Source organism: Octopus bimaculoides, chromosome 3, assembly GCF_046866305.1.
Source record: "Octopus bimaculoides isolate indiv1 chromosome 3, ASM4686630v1, whole genome shotgun sequence".
NCBI lineage: Eukaryota > Metazoa > Mollusca > Cephalopoda > Octopoda > Octopodidae > Octopus > Octopus bimaculoides.
In genome coordinates this window covers 44,978,224-45,002,330 of record NC_142930.1, presented here as the reverse complement: position 1 = coordinate 45,002,330, position 24,107 = coordinate 44,978,224, and the positions used below count along the sequence as shown (strand labels likewise).

Genomic DNA, 24,107 nt, shown 5'->3' with positions numbered 1-24,107 from the left:
TTATTCTTTGTAAGCCTAATATGCTGAAAAGTTCCTGGCTTTGGGTGAAAGAAAATACGGTAAATTTTCAGATTAACACCCGCACGATTTTCACTAGGGTGTTTAGGTTAGGGTTAGGGACGGAATTCCCACCCTAACACCCCAGTAAAAATTGTGCGGGTGTTAATCTGAAAATTCACCGAAAATACAAGAGGATCAGTTAATTATGATTTTATTCAACATATACCCCTCTCAGATTCGCACACTTATTGCAGCAGTACTTCAGAAAGAACTTCGATTAACCAAGATGATAACCCAAATAAACACCCACCGATGTAGGGACTGTTTATCAACTAATTACTTGGATAATCTGTTTGACATGCGTTTTTCAACTCGTGTTGAAGAAAGCCTGTGTTTTCGTAGTTACAAAAACATAGTTTATTTTCCTATAATCTCTTTAAAAAGAAATAACAAATTTATTTCAATATCGCCTTTCCACGCAGACTAGGAAATGCCTTCTAAATGAAATATTAAGACTATGAAAGAAACAACTTCGGAAACTACTTAAAGGGAGAACTTTAGTAATTCCATTGGTTAAGTTGAAGTGACTTGGTCGGGGTTTGAAATCAGACGGTAAAGGGAGATAACCAGTATCATAACTGGTCCGATACTCAACCGATTCTGCTACCCACCTGTCATTGTTTGAAAGGTTCCTAGGATTCGAACATACTTTCTCTGTGTGTGCGTGCGCGCGCGCGCGTTTATTTATATTCGGTATTCTTTCGTTTTTTGATTACAAAGGGAAATTGAAGTGATGGGGAAAATTATCGCAAGCAATCTGCATTAAGCATCAATGAAATGAAAGTGAACTGTGATCATTACTTACTGTATTCCTTTTACTTGTTTCAGTCTTTGGATTGTGGCCATACTGAGGTACTGCCCTCGAAGGATTTAGTCGAACAAATCGACCCCAGTACTTGTTTTTTTTGTTTTTTTAATTTAGTACTTATTCTATCCGTCCCCGTTTTACGAACCTCTAGGCTATGGGGACGTAAACAATCCAACATCAGTTGTCTAAAAGTAGTGAAAGATAAACACAGAGACGGATGTATACATATATTATATACAGGATGTTCAAATAGTCTCTCCGCAGTGAATTTTTTCATCCTACGCATCACCATGGCACTACTTCAAGAGTTTTTCGGTGAACAGATTATTTCCAAAGGACTTTGGCCACCAAGATCACTGCCAGACTTTTTTCTTGGGGAGCAAGTAAAGGACTAGTGTACAAGAATCGCCCGAAAACCATTAAATACTGCGGGGAGACTTTGTGAACACCCTGTATACACACACACACAACAGGCTTCTTTCAGTTTCTGTCTTCTAAATCCATTCACAAAGCTTTGGTTGGCCCAAGTCTGTTATGGAAGATACTTGCCCAAGGTGCCGTACAGTAGGACTGAATGCAAGACCACACGATTGTATAGCAATCTATATAAGTATTTAGTCCAAGCGATATGTTATGAAAAAACTGAATAATTGTTTATAGCAGACAATTCATTATGATATAAAAATGATCGCTTGGATGATTTATTATCAAAATAAGCAAAAGTATTTAGTTTGTAAAGTAATAATGTCTAACACAATCAAAAACTGCATGAATGTGTTGTTTTCATGGTTTTTCTTCCAGCAAAATTCTTGTAGATTTGTTGGAAACAGAACATCTGATGTCCCATGCATGGTGCGATGTCACTCTTTCTTTGTCCTGCATGATTCTAATTCATTCAACCATTTGCATATGTGTGTGTGTGTGTGTGTGTGTGTATATATATATATATATATATATATAGAGATATAGATATAACTAATGAAAGAGTGTCCGATTATCAATTATGGACAAAAATTTATGGAGATGACCAAATTCTGTTTATCAATTCCACTTTCACTTTGTGATCCTAAAAGAAAAGAATACCATTATCTACATAGTGTATGTGTATCTGAGTTATAGCTTGTTAAAAGTGTAAGTGTAGCTGTGTGGTATGAAGTTTGCTTCCAAACTACAAAGTTTTGGGTTCAGTCCCTTCTACTTTAATTCTAGGCTGACCAAAGCCTTGTGAGTGGATTTGGTTGATGAAAACTGAAAGAAACCTATCGTGTGTGTGTGTGTTACTATGTCCTTGCCTTCACATCGCATGATAATTGTAAACGAGTGTCACCATCATGCAAGTGTTGTCCTTCATTTCTAGTCTACCATGAAAAATGTCTGGCCATGGAGAGATACTACATTGTTTGAAAACAGGTGGAGGTTGGTAACAGGAAGAGCATTCAGCTGTAGAAAATCTGCCTTTTATGACATGTAGAAATGTTTCTTTTTTTGTTTTGCTTTTTTTGTTTGTTAATTCCTTCTAACTACCATAAATTAAATGTTGATTTAAAATTATGCACAAGTCATTAAATTTAGCAGCAATATTTTTTAGTGAATATCTCAGTTTGGTATATTCATGCCATTCCAGTGACATAAATATAAATCCACTGATGTGCAGTTTGATTTCCTTGGCAGTCAAATTATCTGCTGACTAACCTTCTCTTATGTTAACCTATGGCATCATTATCTGTACCAATCAACTGTCACAATAATCTGTTTATCAACCTAGGCTTAGTGGTACCCACAGATGTTCCTGTGTCATCACCTTGCAGATCAATCAATAACTTAGACTGGATGTTGCATTAGCAAGTATTGCTAAGTCATTTAAATCAAGGAAGTGACTGGCAGCACTGGTCAAACAGTCCAACCTATACCAGATGGAAAACAGACCTATGATGATTATGATGATGTACCTCATGTAAGTCTAGCTGAATGAAGAGGTCTGTTGGTTCCTGTTGTTGCAACAGATATCAAAAGTAATATGAGCTGTTGTTAAAGTGCAGTCCAGTGAGTTTGTAGTAGTTCTTGATTTAGCTTGGTCAGCTGGAAGCATGATTGTGAAGCTGGTGGTGAGAAATTGAAGTAAACATGCTGAACCCATGTTTGTTCTGCTACAGCTGATATGAGTTGCCTGGTAAAAATCTGTAATGTAATTTGGTGCATCGTAGGTGGTCTACAATGGCTGTTATGAGACAATCAGCAATCTAGCCACTAGAGAACAGCTCTATTTTTGTTGCAGCCAACTGCCAGCCACTTCCTTGATTAGTAATACTTACTAATACAACATCCAATCTAAGTTATTGATTGGTCTGCAAGGTGATGACACAGGAACATCTGTGGGTACCACTAAGTCTAGGTTGATAAACAGATTATTGTGACAGTTGATTGGTACAGATAATGATGCCATAGGTTAACGTAAGTGAAAGTCAGTCAGCAGATAATTTGACTGCCAAGGAAATCAAACTGCACATTAGTGGATTTATATTTATGTCAATGGAATGCTATGAATATAACAGGCTCCAGTCTGATTAGGCATTGTGTCTATGACTGAATGCCCTTCCTAACGCCAACCACATTACAGAGTGTACTGGGTGCTTTTACATGGCACCAGCACCAGTGCTTTTTATGTGGCACTCATACAGGACTCTTGCAGGCCAATCCTCTTCACCAGGGAGAGTGGCCTTAATACTTCTGCAGCTGAGTACAGGTCTTCTTGAGTACAGCAAGGCACCAGGTATCTCAGTCCTTTGTCATCTCATCTGAAGGGTTCAGTGACCTGAGGTTATTCTTCAGTCCTTCATCCCATGTGTTCCTGGGTTTCCCTCTTCTATGTGTTCCATCTACCTTGAGAGATCGGTTCTTCTTTATGGAGCTGTCACCATCCATCTGCATCACATGACCAAACCAGCATAGTCCTCTCTCTTGCACACTGCATCTAATTCCTCTTATGCCTAACTTCTCTCTCAATACACTAGCTCTCTGTCAAACATGTACACTTACATTACACATCCAACAGAGCGTACTAGCTTCATTCCTCTCTAACCTTTGCATGTCCTCTGCAGTCAGGGTTATGTCTCACTACCATGTCTCACTGCGTGATCTTAAGCTGAATAAATACATAAAGCAGCAACTCGTTTTCATGCACACACACAAAACCACCCAAAAATACACACACGCACATATGCACAATTCTCTCAGTGCATTTGGTACAGTGTTTGATGATCAAACACAGACATTATAGGTTCAAATAGATCCCTTAGTTTTGTCTTGTCAAAGACTTGGTCACACTTTTAGAGCTAATACATTAATAAAATGCATCCAGTACACTCCTAAAGTGGTGGGGTATTAAGACATCCACACCAAAAGAAAATGTACAAGTGAGACATGGTCTCCTGCCTACACTTAAGAGGGCAATAACCCCAAACAGGACTTGACTTGCAATATGACAACTTGCCTGACCCATACTCTCCCAGATATGGTCAGGAAACCAATTCTCAATTGTTCATTTTCTTTTTCTGTAGTTTTTACAGCTAGAGGCCCTTTCTACTTCACAGAATGTACTGGGTACATGTTATTGTGGCATCAGCACTAGTGAGATTGACTTGTACACAACTATACAAAAGGGAGTCCTCACTGCTCTGTATTGTCTCTCGTCGTAGTAATGTGACTTATAGAGTAGGTAGATAAGAGGGTGATCACAGAAAATGAACTAGGATGAAAGAGGGAGAAAAAAAGAGTGGATATGAATGGGAAAAGTGAGTAGTTGAAATGAAACTGTGAAAAGGAGAGAAAAATTGGAATGACAATGCTCGAGAAGCAATGAAGTAGAAGTAATGCAGTAGAAACAGAGAATAATGAGAAAAGCAATAATCCTTTCTACTATAGTTACAAGGCCAACAATTTCAGAGGAGGGTTAAGTTGATTACATTGACACCAGTCTGGTTCTTATTATATCAACCCTGAAAGGATGGAAAGCAAAGTCAACCTTAGCAGCATTTGAACTCAGAATGTAAGGACAGACAATGTGCCACGAAGTATTTTGTCTGGTATGCTAATGATTCTGCCAGCTCACTGCCTTATTGAAAGAAGCAATAATAGTGTAATGTGAGAGACAGAAAGTGAGTGATGGATGATTGTAGAAATACTGTTAGGAGAATGTGATTTATATCAGTAATAGGTTGCCTGGAAGAGAAGTATAGGCTATCAGTATAGAAGGGGTGTTAGTGTTAGCTTGAAAAGGAGAGTATGACTGGCTCATTGAGAGCAAAAAAGAGTGATGGCAAGCAACGCAAGAAGGTAACTGAGGAAGTGAATCAGATGCTAAAGATTTAATGCAAATTCTTGTTATTCAGGCATTGTGATGAGAGAGAGACACTGTTAGTAGCAACATATTTGTAAGTAAGGACAAGAGGTTAAGTGGTGGATCATCATAGAAATGGTTAGTGGTGTAGAGAGTGCACTGGCTGGCATGGTGAACAAATAGGAAATGAGGGTATCAAATAGGCTAGATGTGTGGAGCAGATGGAGTATTAGCAGGTACAAAATGACAAGACACCCTGTTGTAGATATATGTTATCCCAACCTTCTTTCCTACACTTATTTACATATGTTTTTCCATGCCTGCACATGTGGATGAGTGATTTCTAGCACCACATGTTGCCTCTCATTACAGTTCTTTCTCACCTCCCTCATGAGATGGAGCATTTTGTAATCATTCTTTACCACTTCAGTCTTCCTTTTCCACAAGTTCCATTTACTTTGCACATTTTGCACTTCCTTATACAGTTGTCACCTTCCTTGCCCATCCCATACCCATTTCGGTGTTACCTTTTCCATGCATAATATATCTGATTCCTTTTATAGTCAGTTTTTCTCTCAGCTCATTTGTGTTCTGTTGTTTATGCATGCTAACATTCACTCAATGAAACATGCTTGCTTTATTTCTTTCTAGTTTTCATAATTCTTTTATTGGCGGATAATGTAATCGTTCTCTGAACTTTTTCAAACCTGTTCTTTCTCTGGCTACTGCACTTTAAGAATATCTGCTCCATTTACTAAATAGGTTACTTAGGCAACAAAATCTATCAATTCTTTTGGTAGATTGTCTAGATATTTAAGAAAATCTATTTTCAAAGTCCTTTTAGTGCTTATTACTCACATGTACTTTTTGCAATTAAAGTCTGCCTTCTCTGTCAACCTGCCTGTGATTTCACTGCATGGCTTATGCATCCATTGTGCACAGAAAGTGCACCACATGGAATTTCTAATTACTTTTCTGCATACTAAGCAAGGTCATTTCCCTGATGGTCACATAGTCCTGTCTTCTTTCCTATATACTAAAACTTTAGTTATTGCTAGGTTTATTTTAAGGCTTTCAATTCTAGGTTTTGTTTCCCTCTCTGGAATTTCTTCTCTAAGTCTTCTACAGATTCTGCTAAAAGAACTATGATATCAGTCTATAGGAATCCTTATGGACAATCAGATTTAAACTCCCCTGTTATGGCTTGAGTGACTATAATAAACAGGAAAGTGTTGAATACTGAGCTTTACTGGGTTCTGCCTTCATGCTAAATTCATTGCTGAACTTATTGCTAACTCTCAACATGCTGACTACCCCTCGGTACATGGCTTGTGTGGCCCTCACAAACTGTTTGTCTATCCCTCACTTCCATAGCAACCACAAGACCACAGAGTGAGGGTCCTGGTCAAAAGCCTTTTCAGGGGCTTACTCTTCACCAAATACTTCCCCTGCAGTTGCTTCTCTGAGAAGATGGCATCAATAGTTCCTCTTCTTGGTTCAAAGCCAAACTATCTTGTGCCTGCTAATCCTGTTCCTAGCTAATTTTGTAATAACTTTTTCTGTAATTATCATTCGAGCGAGGGCATTGCTAGAGCTGCTGGACTGGCTCCTGTGCAGGTGACACATAGAAACACCATTTGAGCGTGGCTGTTACCAGTACCATTTGACTGGCCCTCTTGCCGGTGGCACGTAAAAGCACCCACTACACTCTTGGAGTGGTTGGCGTTAGGAAGGGCATCCAGCTGTAGAAACACTGCTAGATCAGATTGGAGCCTGGTGCAGCCATCTGGCTCACCAGTCCCCAGTCAAACCGTCAAACCCATGACAGCATGGAAAGCGGTCGTTAAACGATGATGATGATGATGATGATTATGTGTATATATATATATATATATATATATATATATATACATACATATATATTGAGTATCTTACAGTTTCCATTTACAAAGTTTGGGTTGGCCCAGAGCTATAGTACAAGACATTTGTCCCGATTTCCAAGCAACAGGAATGAACCTGAAACCATGTGGTTGGGAACAAACTTCTTAAAGCACATGACCACTCCTGTACATGTGTGTGTGTGTGTGTTTGTGTTTGTGCGTATAACTCCTTAACAAACTTGTAGGCCATTGTGTATTCTATTTCATCTCTATGTCATTCACCTCTTTGCACTTATTACATTCTCTTTTCCTTTGTCTGTATATATTATCTCTGTGTAATATTTTCTTGAGGTCAAAATTGAAACTTCACATCATATATATATGATTGTGCTGAAAAGTTTCTAACTTTGGATAAAAGAAAATACAGGAGAATCAGTTAATTATGATTTTATTCAACATATTCTCCTTTCAGATTCACACACTTATTGCAGCAGTTCTTCAATTTTTCTAAGCCTTGCAAATGAACTGGGGAGGCCATTCACTATACCCTTAAAGCCAGGAACTTTTCAGCCCCACCCCCACCTAAACAATTTATAGTGATGAGTAAAGCTTGTTACAGTTAAATTGATACATGAACCAGGTCAAAAATGTAGATAAAACTACAAAAGTGTTTCAATTATTTTTATCTCAGATGTTTCTTGTTTGGCTGCACCTGTAGAAATTTTAAAGTGTAATGTAAATCTTAAAACTTGGTGTATTCATATAAATTTCAACAATTTCAGGACAATGATTACTTTACAAAACTACCCCAATATGCCAAATCTGAAATCAATTGAAAAGTGGCAACCAAACAGAAAAATCCTTTATCTCTTCCTGTCATATTTATAGATATCTGTTGTTTTAGATCAGAGGTCACTAAACTTTTTCCATAGTGGGCCAGATATAGCTAAAAGAATGCCAAGTGCAGGCCGGATAAATATTTTGTTCAATTCAGTACAATATAGAATACACTGAATGTACACAAAAAATAAAAACAGTCATCCTATTTATTTATCATCATCATCATCGTTTAACGTCCACTTTCCATGCTAACATGGGTTGGACGATTTGACTGAGGACTGGTGAAACCAGATGGCCACACCAGGCTCCAATCTGATTTGGCAGAGTTTCTACAGCTGGATGCCCTTCCTAATGCCAACCACTCTGAGAGTGTAGTGGGTGCTTTTACGTGTCACCCGCACGAAGGCCAGTCAGGTGGTACTGGCAATGAAAATACACAAAATAATAAAAACAATAAACATATTTTAATAATACCAAAATATTACCAATTTAGAATTTTTAGAAACAGTGCACACATAGCTGAATTGCATAAAATGTAAGCAGCACAAAAGTTTTGCTTCCAAAATATCAACATTTGCTTTATGATTGCTGCAGCCAACCATAAGAATTGCTTTCAAATGTTCATCAGTGAACCTTGTTCAATGTATTGACTTCACTCACTTCATTTTTGAAAGAAGTTGCTCACAAACATAAGTTGTTCCAAAAACTGAGGCCATACCTGAGGCAATTTTTTTCAATTTTGAAAACTCATCAGGAGGCAAGCAGCAATAAAATTCAATGAGTTTTCCTTCTCTGTGCTTCTCTTTCAACAAGGTATTAGCTTACAAGTCAATAAACTCCAGTTGTAGTTCAGTTGGCATGTTATCAAGATTACAGCCAAAGGGATTCTCAAACAAAAGAATTTCATTCTCAATTCTGTCAAGATCTGAAAATCTTTGAGAAAAATGCTTATTTAAGTCCTGATTAATTTTTTCCAAAACTCGAGGCTAACATGTTCCACATTTTTTGTGCAAAACTCTTGAAAACACTGAAAATGAGAGAAGTTTCCTCCTTCAAGTTGTGCTTCAAACAATGATAGCTTTTTCCGAAACGCTGTAATAATTCTGTAGAGATTACAGACAAGGTTATTCTTTCCTTGCAGTTTTAAATTCAATTCATTCATATGAGAAGTGATGTCAACTAAAACTGACAACTTTGATAACCATGAAGGATCTGACAGCGGTGAATCAGCTCTATTCTTTTCAGTGATAAAAAGATCTATTTCTCTTCTGAGCTTATAAAAACGAAACAGGATTTTACCACAACTGAGCCATCTTACTTCTGTGTAGTAAGGCAAGTCACAGAAATTAGAATCCATTTCTTCAAGGAAAGCCTGGAACTGTCAGCGATTAAGCCCATGATTCCGAATAAAGTTCACCACAGTTGTAACTGGTTTTAGTATGCAAGAAATATCTAAGTGTTTTCCACGGAGTGCTTGCTGATGTATAATGCAGTGTATAAACAGCTTCTGGTAGTTGAAGCTCCTCCAACTTGGTCTGGATCTGCCCTACCAAACCCTTCCTCACTCCTGCCATGTTTTTTCCTCCATCAACTGTAACACACCGAAGCTGATTTCATTGAAGGTTATAGTTTTCTGCATCTCTATGAAAATATCTTCTCCAGTTGTTGTTCCACGTATACTGCAAACGGATGCCATTTCTTCTATAATCTCAAAGTTGCAATTAACACCACAAATGGATACAAGAAGCTGTGACGTACTAGAGAGATCAGTAGACTCATCCATTGCAAGAGAATACCACAAAAATTTCTTTGCTTTCTCATGTATCTGTAACTGTATTCTCTCCAATTTCTTCTGTTCTCTGCACAACTGAACTTGCTGAAAGGCTGATACAGCCAAACATGTTACCTTTTTCAGGACACAAGTCATTTGCTGCTTCCATCATGCACTCTTTTGTAAAGTTTCTGTCAGTAAATGGTTTTCCTCACTCTGCCAACTTATTCATTATTTTGTAACTTACACAAATGATAGATTCACTTCTAACAAACTTTTCCGTAAAGAAATTCCTTTGAGATTCCAAACTACGTTTCATAAATTCAGATTTCTTGGACTGCAACTTTCCAGAATATTTAGAATGTGTTGAGAGATGTTTTGCTTCATAGTGACGACGAATATTGTACTCTTTCATAACTGCAACACTTTCATTGCATATCTCAGGCAACTCGCTTACTGGTCATTTGTTTCCACAAAGAAGTACTTTTCTCCCCATTCTTTATTGAAAATGCGACATTCATCATCAACCTTTCTCTTCTTAGTAGCCATAACGATGGGTGAAGAAAAAACAAAAGCAGTCTTAGGCCTTGGCGTCAGATATTCTCGTTTTAATTGTAATCACTAATAACTGACAAGCCCGAGGCACATGTGATGTACTGTAGTAATTATTATGGAGCGTGAAATACATAGCGCGTGATGTGACAGACTCAGTATACATAGGACATGCGTAATCTAAGAAGTGTAGGAAGCAGTATAAAAACATTGTTTATTTTCTGCAGCATACGATGGCGGGCCGGACAAAGTGGCATCAAGGCCAGATCCGGCCTGTGAGCCATAGTTTGGTGACCCATGTTTTAGATTATAAGAAAAGTAAAATATACAAGGGGGTGCTGAAAAGTTCCTGGCTTTAAAGGTATCACAAAAGCCCTGGTTTGTGGCCCAACCTTCCAAGTTCTTTTACAGGGATTAGAAAACCTGAAGCTGAAGGACTGCTGCAATAAGTGTGTGAATTTGAGAGGGGAATATGTAGAATAAAATCATAATTAACTGATCCGCCTGTATTTTCTTTTACTTAAAGGTAGGAACTTTTCAGCACTCCCTCATAGTTTTAACATCATATTTCTAATAATGAAGCAAAAACAAAAAGAAAAGTTAAAAAGAAAATGGGCCTACAAAATGTCAGTTGTGCCATAACTGTTGTCAAGTTTTGAGGATGTGATTTGTAGAGGCTTTTTGTTATTTATCATTTTAAAGGTGCAGCAGATTTAGTTTTGTTTAGTTAAAAAGAGAGTGTTTGGTTTCTGGTGAATGAAGGAAGAAATTAACCTTTTATTTATACAGCAAGTCAGTCCAAATGAGGAAGATCAATGTTTGTGACCTTGGCGAGCCATAGTGAGACTGATGCAGTCAGTGTTCAAGTAAACATTTTTAGGTCAGCATGTTTTCACTTAGTCGTAACAGTAGCAGAGAAGGCTGGGTTTGTGATGAATTTTTTGTTGTTGTTGTTTTCATAATGTTAGTAGAAGTGAAACCTATCATTTGTTTGCATGTGAAAGTAAAAGCAATAACTAGATGTGATTTTATATATGAGCAACCTTAGTAAATGGACACACACGCGCACATATATATGGAGGGCTGACAACATCTTGTAAGATAGAGGGAGAAAGAGAGGTCCTGATAATCACATAGATTTAGTTTTTGTTCATAGGTAAAATTAGGAGTGTGTCTTATGTGCTTCTGTTGTTTTTTATTTTTTATTCTATTAATATTTTATATTACAAAGTGAACTGGCATGAATGGAGTTTCTACTCTTTGAAGGTACAAACATGATGTAACATAGGTTGTGCTATTTTACCTCAGCAGAATGTTGCATAAAGTACAAGCATATGCTATTGGTGATTGCTTTAATGCTATGTTAATTTGTTTCATTCAGCTTACATTAATTAGATATTACTCTAAATGTTAAATTTTCTGCTCAAACTGTTTTTTGCTACTGTGATTTCTTTTGAATAGAAATATTTGAAATATCTGTTTCTGAACTGCCTTTCCCAGGATTTGAACTGGGATTGAAAGATGTATTTCTATACAGGGGAAATTAAAGTATTTGTTCTTAGGATGGACTTATCCAAAAATAGATTGCTCAAGCCATAACAAAAGAATTCAAATCTGGCTGCCTCTGGGAGCTCCCCTATGTTGATGACCTTGTTCTTATAGCTGAATAAACTACATGACCTTGAGAAGAAATTTCAGATGTGGAAGCAAGGCCTGGAATCTTAGGGCCTTAGAGTTAATTTAGGAAAAACTGAAGTCCTAGTGAGTAGGAAAATGGACAAATCACAAGTCTTTTCATAGAGGTGGATCTGCTCGATATGTAAGAAGAAACTCCATATGTTGTACCCAGTGAAAGCTTGAGACACGTAAAAGGTGTAGCAGTATCACAGGAAGTTTAACAGAGAAAATAGTCTTTGTGTGTGTCAATAATGCGATAAGCAATAAAAATGCACACACAATAGACTTCTTCAAATGCTCAGGGGGATCATTAGAAGTAGTAGATAGCTTCTGTTATCTAGGTAACAAAGTTAACAGTAGAGGAAGAAGTGCTGAAAGCATAGTTGCTAGAATAAGAACAGGTTGGGTGAAGTTCATAGAGCTTTTACCTTTGTTGGTAACTAAGGGTTTCTCCCTCAGAGTGAAAGGCAGATTGTATGATGCCTGTATATGTACAGCTAAGCTACAGGACAGTGAAACATGGGCTATGACTACAGAGGACTTACAAAGGCTTGAAAGAAATGAAGCTAGTATGCTCTGCTGGATGGGTAATGTCAGTGTGCACACACGACAGAGTGTAAATGATTTATGAGGAAAACCAGGTATAAGAGGCATTATATGTTGTGTGCAAGAGAGAACACTGCACTTGTTTGGTCATGTGATGTGCATGGATGAGGACAGCTGTGTAAAGAAGTGCTGATCTAATTGTAGAGAAAATCTGTGGAAGGGGTAGACCCAGGAAGATGTGGGACGAAGTAATGAGAGATCATCTTGAGATGCTGAGCCTCACTGAGGAAATGACATGGGACCAGGAGTTTTGTGGTGATTTGCTGTACTTGATAAGACACATGAAGCTAAGTAAAATCACAATCATCCATACATACAGGCTTGCTCTTTACAGTTGCCGGTGCCACATTAAATGCACACGTGCCTGTGCTGTGTAAATGCACCATGTGTAAAGGCACATAGAAAACACCCAGCACACTCTAAAGAGGTTGGCATTTGGAAAGGCATTCAGCTGTAGAAACCATGCCACAACAGACAATTGGAGTCTGGACAGCTCCTTTGCTGGCCATCTCTTGTCAACCCCCCCCCCCCCCCCCAACCCATGCTAGCATGGAAAATGGACATTAAATGATAAAAGAATCATTGTTTGCTTTTGCTTTTCTTCAGCACTTTCATTCATCCTTTCATACTTTTTCTTTGTGAACTTCCAGTTCTCCACAGACTGATATACAGACAAGTCGCATGGCCAAAAACAGCCATCATTACAGCTATGCTGTTCACTTATCAACAATAACTTGATATTTCAGTGTTACAATTTATTTTGAATAAATCTCTTGTTACCAAGCATCTATCAGATGTTGTTACACATCGTTGATCACAGTGCGTTTTTGCATTGTTTTAGCCTTCAAAGGATGCCAACCTGCTGGCTAGGCGAGCAGGCCAACATTCCCCACTTGATCAAAGAAGGACTGGAGCAATGTGAAATGAAGTGTTTTGCTCAAGTACACAACCCGTCACCCAGTCAGGGAATTGAACCCCAATCAAGCAATCTTGAGTGCAACAGCCTCTAACCACTAGGCCATGCATCTTCACATTTTGAATTATGTAGTTAGTGCAAAATAAACCAGCTTTGATAATTTTCATGAACATCTAAAACATGAACAGGTGCACAATTTATTGTTACAAGCCACCATCACAGCTTAAAATACTATTAAAATCCATCGCTGCTTTATGCTTTATATACCGGTGTATTAACAGTTTTACAAGCCATGCAGTTTTCAGTTACACCATCCTTTGTCCACTGAAAGATTGCAGCTTTGTAGAAGCTGCAATGATACTATACCATGAGACTGTACCTGAAACCATATGATTGCAATGCGAGCTTCTAAATCACACAGTCATGTATAAGGTGTAAAAGTGTGTATTTGTGACTCACTGCTTGAGAACCAGTATGTTAGTTTGTTTAATAGAATAAGTACTAACATTTACCCCTTTTAGCATTTAATCTGGCCATATTTGGCCCAGATATTTTACCTGTTTTATGTTAAAACTGACCAGATCCAACCTCTCACACATACAGTACAATGTTGTTGGCACTCCATCGGTTACGATGACGAGGGTTCCAGTTGATCCGATCAACGGAACAGCTTGCTCGTGAAATTAACGTGCAAGTGGCTGAGCACTCCACAGACACGTGTACCCTTAACGTAATTCTCGGAAGAGATACAGCGTGACACAGAGTGTGACAAGGCTGGCCCCTTTTGAAATACAGGTACAACAGAAACAGGAAGATAGAGTGAGAGAAAGTTGTGGTGAAAGAGTACAGCAGGGATCACCACCACCCCCTACCGGAGCCTCGTGGAGCTTTAGGTGTTTTTCGCTCAATAACCACTCACAACACCTGGTCTGGGAATCGAAACCGCGATCCTACAACCGCGAGTCCGCTGCCCTAACCACTGGGCCATTGCGCCTCCACACATATAGTACAATGTCATTTTAAAAATATACAAGCTCACCACTGGAATCTTGAAGCTACAAAGTAATGCACAATTAATTCAAAACAATGTGAGTCAATAAGTATCACATTTGACAGAGTAAACTGAATGGTAAAGGGTTAAAAAATATAAGTCCTGGATTTGAGGTGACCAACTAAAACCTTTCATGGTGGTGCTCCAGCATGGTGGTGCTCCAGTGACTGGAACTAGTAAAAAAATTAGAGGATATATGAAAATATTCATTTATTCTTTTTCAAGTTTCAGTCATTTTGAATGCGGCCATGCTGGAGCACTGCCTTAAAGGGTTTTAGTTGAAGAAATCAACCCCAGGATTTATTCTTTGTAAGCCTAGTACTTATTCTATCAGTCTCTTTTGCTGAACTGCTAAGTTATGGGGACCATAAACACACCAACATCAGTTGTCAAGCGATGCTGGGGAGACAAACACAGACACCTAAACAAATATATATATATATATATATATATATATATAATGGGCTTCTTTCAGTTTCCATCTACCAAATCCACTCACAAGGCTTTGGTCAGCCCGAGGCTATATTTAAAGACACTTGCTCAAGGTGCCACGTAGTGGGACTGAACCTGGAACCATATGGTTGGGAAGCAAACTTCTTACAACATAGCCATATGGAGATTAAAAAATATATTTTTGTCACTACTACTGACTGTGCATGTGCAGAAGTTGATTACCACTAGTAATCAATAGACCTACTAGAAATAACAGCCATTATGTCCCTCAAATCCCACCCTGCAATCTTAATAAGGACACGTTAGATAATGTAGTCCTGCTGCTTCTAGCTGCATTCTCATTGTGGTTTGCCATCATAAAAAGGACACATGAGATAATATAAATGTTCAGCTAAAAAAAAAAAATAGCAGCTAAATCTCTCTTAAATGATATTCATCATGTTGGATAAAAAAAGAACATATTGGAGAATGTGGTCTTGGCAATGTATGCTTCAGGAAAGAAACATGGCAGTGACAGCTGAAATGTCTTTGGTCATAGGTCTGAAAGGAAGCATTAACTGGTTGAAGAGTAAAATAACCAAATAGATAATATATTTAAAAAAAAAAGAGAAAACAGTATTTCATTGTTTTTTTTTTCAACTCAAATTCTTCATTTGCACACTGAAGTCTTCTTGCTTCAGTTCAATAGTTACCAGGTTCTCCAGGAATATTCTCAAGAAGAGATTTCAGCCCTCTCAGGGTTTAGGAGGGTTCTTAGACTTTTTTTTTTTTTTTTTTTTTTGCTGTGTGATATGTCCCCCATTATGACAACATATTTTGTCATCTGTATGACTGGCTCGAACAGCATACCTCACTGACTGACACTACTTACTGAGTCTGCCCACTATTTATTAGTTGTAGACCAGCCCACTTCTCACCTGGGGGTGTCTGCCACAACATCTCCACTCTTTGAGATGTTTTTCTCTTCTTTCAACACATTATGTTTTTTTTAATTTTCATTTCTTTTTCTTCCAACCACAATTATTTTTCTCTTCTTATTTAGGTTTTTTTCTATTTCCACACAGAATTATATTTTGTTTTTTTTCAAAATGCCACAGGTAGTACCAGTCTGCATTATTTACCGGTAACACTATTAACATATAGTTACCTGACTTAAATCCTTTGAATGGACTTATTATTATTTTTTGCTCCACACAGAACCATTTATTTTCTTTCAAAATGCTGCAGGTAGTACCAGTGCTATTAACATATAGCAACCTGACTTAAATCCTTCATACGAACTTATATAATTTTTCACTGCATGTAGTTCAGTTCTGTGTTAGAGTTCCAATTTTATCAGACATTTTTTTCTTCAGAATCTTTTTTTATATATTCATTGTGTGAAGTTCAAGTCTGTGTTAGAGTTCCAGTTTTGTCAGACATTTTTTTTCTTCAGAATTCTTTTCATATATTTTTCACTGTGTGAAGTTCAAATCCCACCTCTGGATTTTTAACATTTTTCCACTGTATGAGCTCTGAATGCTCGTTGCCATTGATGTGTCCCGCATTATGATGACGTATTTCATCTTCTGCGTGACTGGCCCAAACAGCATACCTCGCTGACTGTAATTCTTTTTATTTGGCACCTAGGACATGACACAGAGGGGACAGCACAAGGACAGACAGAACACCACTGGCTGAGCACTCTCACAGGCACACACACCCTTAAATATAGTTCTCAGGGAGATACAGCGTGACACAGAATGTGACATGACCAGCCCTACTCATTTTTGCCAGCTGATTGAATTGGAGCAATGTGGAATAAAATCTGCTCAAGGACATATCATGCTTCTGGGAATTGAACCCATGACCTTACAAATGTGAGCAGATTACTGTTAACCACTAAGCCATGTGCCTTCACAAATAAGCATTGCATCTGACAGAATAACCTGAATGCTAAAGGGGAAGTTCATTTTACAGCCATATGGTTTTGGATTCAGTCCCATTGTATAGTATCTTGGCAAGGATGTTTTCTACTATAGCCTTAAGCTATAGTAGAAACTGGATAAAGTCTGTGTGTGTGTGTGTGTGAATGTTTATATTCTGCATTTTACATGAAAAAATGTGCTGAACTGTGAAGAGTGAAGTTTGTTGACATTTCCCTGTCAACAAGTCATCTGATTGTTTTGTGCTTTCAAAGACAAGTGGAATGGAAATTTCTTGAGTTAAAAAATAGGTAACATTTAAGGACAGGAAGGGCATGCAACTATAAAAGAATGTCTCAGTAATATGCATTCATCTAACTCATGCTAGTATGAAAAAACATGTAAAAACAAAAGAATGAGCTTCTTACATTATTTACATTTGACAGATATTTGTCATCTTGTTTGTTGTTAACACAACTTTTCAGCTGATATACCCTCCAGCCTTCATCAGGTGTCTTGGGGAAATTTCAAACCTAGGTTCTCATTCCTAAGGTATATTTCGATGTTATTATTATTCAGGTCACTGCCTGGAATTGAACTTGGAATCTTGGGGTTGGTAGCCCGTGCTCTTAACCACTATGCCATATGCCCGTAGGCAATTATGGAGTGAATTTTAGGGCTTATAAATCTAATATTTTTCTATCCTTCCTTAATACCAGTTCCCATATGCTATTCATATCTGCACTCAGTCTGCTTAGGAGGTTGTTGTGTCCTAGCATATGTGTTGCTTCTTTTAGGTTTTATATTTTCCAGTGGTGTTCTCTGTCTATTATTTTAACTTCATCCTACAGGGTGAGGTGGTCTCCATTTTTCCACACATGATCAGCTATACCCAATTTATCAATATCTCCTCGCGTCACAGCTTAGCAATGTTCTTCTACTCTTATTTTGAGGGAGCGGCATGTTTTGCCTTTGTATAACCTTTGGTTAAGAGCACGGGCTACTAACCCCAAGATTCTGAGTTCGATTCCAGGCAGTGACCTGAATAATAATAATATCGAAAAATACCTTAGGAATGAGAACCCAGGTTCAAAATTTCCCCAAGACACCTGATGAAGGCTGGAGGGTATATCAGCCGAAACGTTGTGTTAAACAAGATGAGGACAAATATCTGTCAAATGTAAATAATGTACATAATTCCTCATCTCTTAAATATAGAACTGAATGAGCTTCTTATCAGGATAATGGACGGCAGTATTTAGTCATTATATTTCATTACAGTTGACTTAGTCAATCATCTTCTTAGACTTGATAAAATAAATACCAGCCATATACTGGAGTAAATATAATTGACTGTAACTCACTATCTGTATAATATTTGTGTCCTTCTGCCAATATTAAATATCTGTATTACTGACTATTCTCTCATAAAGACAAAAGTTAAAAAGTAATTTGTAATTCCGGTAAAATTTGATCTCAGAACACTGAGATCAAATCCACCACTGCTATTGAAAATATGAATGTGTAATATTTATCTTGTTCTTGTTTACAGTCTATACATGGTTTAGTTAAGCAGAAAAAGCAACCAGAGGAAGCCAGTACCACTGTTTATGCTAGAGCCATATCAGAACATTCTGCAACAAGGTTAGATCGGAATTTTTGTGTTTTATTTTTTATTTTCCCAATTTTTTTTAATGTTTTGGTGTTTAGCTTCTTTCTTCTTTTTTTTTCTGTCTTTTTCTTAACATTCTTTCTCCTGGTGCTGGTGTCACATAAAATGCACTGGTGATGGTGCCATGTAAAAAAGCACTAGTGATGGTGCCACATACCAAGCACTGGTGATGGTACCACGTACAAAGCATTGTGATTGTGCCATGTAAAAAGCACTAGTGATGGTACTATGTAAAAAGCATTGGTGATGATGCCATGTAAAATGCACTGGTGATGGTATGTAAAAAGTACCCAGTACACATTGTAAAGTGGTTAACATTAAGAAGGGCATCCAGTTGTAGAAACCAAGTCTAAACAGATTATGGAACCTGGTGAAGTCTGTGGCCTTGCCAACTCCTGTCCAGCTGTCCAACCCATACCAGCATGGAAAACAAATGTAAAATGAAGATGATGATGATTTTCATGTTTCTTTTATTCTTCCATCTCTTTCATTCTTTTTCTTTCTCAATATTTATGTTTTAGGGATACAATCTGCTAACCATATTTGAACCCAAGTGTAGGGTACTTGAAATCAAGTAATCAACCTCTTTCATCACACTCAACAGAATAGATGTTGTTATCAACAACTGAATCGATGCTATAATGAAGAACATTGTAAATAAACAGTCAGTAGTTGCTAATATCATTTAGTAGTTTTTAAATGTCAGTAGTTGCTAATGCTGTCATTGTCAGAATTTTCAAATACCACACAGTAACTACGTAATTGCTAATTGTCAGTTGTTGCTAATACCATTTAGTAGTTATAGATATATATAGTAAACAATCAAAATGCAGAGTTACAGCTGACCTTCACTGTCTTTTACTGTAAGTTAGCACAAACAAATCTGGTCCATATCCAACTCTACATTGTGTTAGTGCCAAAGATTCTTAATGACATGTTGAGTAACTGCTGCTCCACATAGGGTGGATCTACCTAATGGCTGAATCAATTTTGAAAATTGACCCAGCTTCTTTCTTTAGCTGGGAAGGGCTAATAGTTTTCCTCTGACTACTAGCTAATCTATAATTTTTTTACTTCATTCATTGAACTGCAGCTATGGTGAGGCATTGTCTTGAAGGGTTGATCAAGTCAGTCCCAGTACTTATTTTAAGTCTGGCACTTATTCTTTCTGTCCCTTGTTGCTAAGCCATTAAGTTACAGGGATGTAAACAAACCAACAGTGGTTGATAAGCAGTAAGAGACAAACACACACACACATATACATGACTGGTTTTTGTCTATTGAATTCTCTCTCAAGACATAGGGTCTGCCTGGGACTGTAGTCAAAGACACCTTAAGTACCATGCCATGGGACTGAACATCAAAATATGTAGTTGCCAAGTTAACTTCTTAACCACATAGACATGTCTATGTCTATGGTAAAGGTAGTTGTAGAGTTAAGTTGGTTTAAGGTTTAAGGATGAGAATCTTTCTCTCTGGTCAAGTTCATGCCAAATTCTTGAAATATCACCTCTGGAAGAGGGAGGTGAAGGGAGAGAGAGAGAGATGTTACCTTCCAGTATGTTTTACAAAAAGTGTGAGAGAGAGAGACTAATAAGGCTGAATGGGTTTACCCTGATTATTCATTTGTAAATCTCTAATTGTGGAGGGAACATTTGGAAGGAGTAGACTCAAGAAGATGTTGAACAAAGTAGCGAGAAAGGATTTTCAGACACTGGACCTCACAAAGGAAATGACAAGGGACAGAAACTCCTGGCAGTTTGCTGTGCTTGAGAAGACATGTGAAGCTAAGTAAAACCATGGCCATCCATACATACAGGAATGTTGTTTATGTCCTTCTTTCAGCTGAGAGGCCCTTCCCCTTAGGGCTTGCTGATGCTGGTGTCACATAAAAAGCACTCATGCTGTTCCACATAGAATTGCCTGTGTCACAAAAAAGTGCCTGTACTAATTCCACATAAGAAGCACCCAGTACATTCTTTGAAGTGGTTGGCATTAGGAAGGATATCCGACCATAGAAGCCATGCCAAAATAGACAATTAGAACCGGAACAGCTCTCCAGCTGGTCAGCTCTCCAGCTGGTCAGCTCTGGTCAAACCATCCAACCCATGCCAGCATGGAAAGCGGGTATTAAATGATGATGAAACAAATCAAGATGCCAGGAGAGGGCACATGTAATGTCTATGATAGAGTAATTGATGATTTTCAATTCTTTTGATTGTCCTTAGATAATGGTTTTATTCTCAAGACAGTTTTATTATATGAAAGTATGTCTAGTACACAATATATACTTTCATTTTCATTTCTCATTCAGTATCTATGTAAACCTCTCCCCCAAACTTTTCGTAACTTGTCTAATTGATGTCCCCTCATCTGTTGATCTAGTGAGAAATCAAAGAATTTATTATTATTATTATTATTATAGATGTCGCACAGTATGCAATATCATGAGGTTGTTGATTGAAGATATTGTGTCTACCGGGCGTTTGTACTGTTTGTCAAGTCACAACAAAGACCTCAGACAGACACTACTTTGATCAATATGTGTGCAGTTCCAAGTAATGCCGACTTTTGCAATACATCTAGATTGTAGGGTATCTCTAAGGTTTTCAGTTGATTCTTCAGATTGAGTGGTATTGAACCCAATGTTCCGATGACAATAGGGATAACCTTTATGTTCGACTCTCATAGCTGCCACATCTTAGGGATCTCAATTCTCAGGTCTCCATATTTATCAACTTTTCTCTTTCTTTCATGATCTCCTGGCACTGCTACATTGATTAGGCACTCTTGTTTGTCCCTCCTAAAGGTTACTATATCCGGCCTTCAGTGCTCTAACACTTTGTCTGTCTGGAAATCAAAGACCCAAAGGATTTTTGCCCTCCCCTTTTTGTCCTTTACCTTTTCCAGTCTCATATCCATACTTACAGCATAGTAGCCAGTGGCGGTTTTGAACTACTTTGTCATGTCTATGCTTGTACTCTTTTTGCGCAAGACTTTCACAAGCACTAACAATATGAGTCACGCTTTCAACCTTCTTGCCACACGTTCTGCAGAGGTCCGATGCACTTGTGTGGTATATATTCTTTTTCACTGAATTGGTATTCAATGCCTGGTCCTAGGCAGCGATGATTAGGCTTTCAGTATTTTTTGGGGGTTACCCTTGTTGAGCCACCTCCATGATACTTCCTGGTCTTTTAATTTGTTGGTTTCATGGTGGAATTGACCATGTAATTCCATATGGAGTAGAGTTTCTTCTCTCTCATTGGCTGTTCTTGTTCGGAATTCATGATTACTCTCAAGTCCATTTTTGTTAACTCCTTCTGCACTAGCAGCATACTGTAGTAGGTCTTCTTTGCTGTTTACCAAATATTCTACCATGTTTCTTTCACTGTTGATTCACTAATCAGCCCACATCCGCCCTTATCTCTCTTCATGTAGAGCCTGTGTACATTTGCCTTAGGGTGGAGGGAACCATGCATTGTCATTGTCTTCCAGGTAGTGCAATCAAGTTGGTTAGTCTCCGCTTGTGTCCATCTCAGGATGGGTGCACTATAGCGGACTACAGCAATTCTGGCAGATCTGTCCATGACAGCTTCCATCTCATGTGATACATCTTTGAATGGGTTGGGAATAATTCCCAGTGTAAGTCAGTCACGCTCAGTTTTGATCAGTCTAAAAAGAGGTTTCCAAATGATGGTAAAAATGTAAGTCTTGGAGACAAAAATGGGAGAAAATTTGACGGAAGTGGAACAAAATTTTTTTAGGCAGCAATTAACCCTTTCGTTACCAACCTGGCTGAAACCGACTCTGGCTCTGTAGTACAAATGTCTTGTTTTCATAAGTTTTGAATTGAAATCTTCCACCAAACCTTAGTCACAATTTATGTTCCTAACACTAGCCTAATGATAACTAAGTTATTATACTAAATTCTTTGTTATATTTAAGATAACTGAAAGAAACACAGAGCATCCCAAAATAAATACGGTAACAAAAGGGGTAAAATGAAATTATTTCTGAATTGCTCTTCAAATGCTTTTTGGAATATGCATTATGCCATTGATGACATTAAAGGGAATTATCCAATGCGAAGTACACTGGGTCAAGGTCATTGTTCAATACATTCTGTAGCAGCTTAGGGATGATTGCTCATACAAGTACTCAGTTCTTACTTAATTAGAAGCATGTGTGGTTGCTTTATTTTGTCCTGCAATTAAAATTAATTTTTTTCTTTTAGTACCTTAGAGCTTTCTTTCATATTCTTATTTTTTGCTTGGAGATAATGATTTCATTGCTAATTATGTGGTCACTTAATTTGATTATTCCATGGCACCTTGGGCAAGTGTCTTCTATAGCCCTGGGCTGAGCAAATGCTTGTGAGTGATTTGGTACATGGAAACTGAAAGAAGCCTGTTCTATCTGTGTAGTTTGTGTGTGTGTGTGTTCTCCATCACTACTTGACGACTAGTGTTGGTTTGTTTACATCCTTATGACTTAACAGTTTGCCAAAAGAAACAGATAGAATAAGTACCAGGCTTAAAAAAAAAAAGTACTAGGATCAGTTTGTTTGACTAAACCCTTCAAGGCAGTGCCCCAGCATGGCTGCAGACCAATGACTGAAACAAATGAAAAGGATAAAATAAAGGGTGCTGGTAAAGTAAATTTCATGTGGCTTAAAATGAAGGTTGCATGACTGACCTGTTCCTTGGCAATGGGGCTACATCAACATAAGATTAAGCATGTGCTATAAAATAATGTGATTATTGTTTTTAGCTTGTGTTTAATACTTCTAAATTACCAAACTAGTATCATTAATAGGAGGAATTTCAACCATGGTTCGTGGTCTGCTATCACAACAGCTCCTTTATAGGATCCAGTTAGCTCAAGACATCATCAGGAGGAACCACATCCGGTTTCGGCCCCTACTCCTCTACCGTTTTGACGTGGTACCCCCCTCTTTCGGAGGTGTCTTCGGCTCTGGTGTTGGGTGCATGTCTTCTTTCTTCTATTCCCTGGCCTCTTCGATGCAGCGTCAACAAGTGTCAGTGGCCGACTGACTGTCTTGTCAAATTTCCCTTTAAATACCTACTGCTAGGCTCCAGCAGGCAGCCCCAGCAAGTTGTCACGTGACACTGTCTAAACTTTAACTGACCAATGGAGGGCGCGTTATCTTAGCTCAAGCATTCTCTAATCGAGACCATCACCTGTCAATCAGCGAAGCCACTTCAGTGCCAGCCTGAAAAAATGTAGTCTGATGATGTACATGATTGGAATGAAATCTTGCATAACTAATTCTTAACAAAATTTTATGTCCAATGTCCTGACCTATTATGCTAAGTTAGAAAGTTTTGTAGTTCTAGTTGAAACTTGAGCCAAAACAAGAGTAACTGTGTATTTGAAATTGGTAGTTTTGTATATCAACCCCACAACATTTCTAATTACACATATTACTGGTTCTTCAAATTTTAGATATTTTTAAATACGTTGTCATTGTCAATTTCCTTTTAGTGTAATTACATATTGTAATGTCAAGTGGAACACAAGAATGTGCTATTGAATACTATTATGAATACATTCCTGT

The 24,107-nt window shown here is 37.9% G+C and overlaps 2 protein-coding genes across 7 annotated transcripts in view; one reads left to right on the top strand and one right to left on the bottom strand.

Moving 5' to 3' along the window:
• The window catches only part of LOC106880343 (UBX domain-containing protein 4), a 33,735-nt gene extending 32,643 nt beyond the window's left edge, over positions 1–1,092 (bottom strand). The window contains exon 1 of the mRNA XM_014930226.3: positions 866–1,092. The gene's annotated coding sequence lies outside the window, so the exon portion shown is untranslated. The remainder of the gene's footprint in view (positions 1–865) is intronic.
• Positions 1–24,107, top strand: part of LOC106880342 (stAR-related lipid transfer protein 3) — a 68,337-nt gene that overhangs the window by 11,384 nt on the left and 32,846 nt on the right. For 4 of the 6 annotated variants that reach the window (XM_014930224.3, XM_052966535.2, XM_089348883.1 and 1 more), the window contains exon 2: positions 18,407–18,498. In XM_014930224.3, coding sequence (XP_014785710.1) covers positions 18,407–18,498 — 92 coding nt within the window. Of the gene's footprint in view, positions 1–18,406; positions 18,499–19,047; positions 19,191–24,107 lie in introns of all 6 variants that reach the window. The other 2 variants (XM_089348881.1, XM_052966533.2) reach the window with 1 other exon arrangement.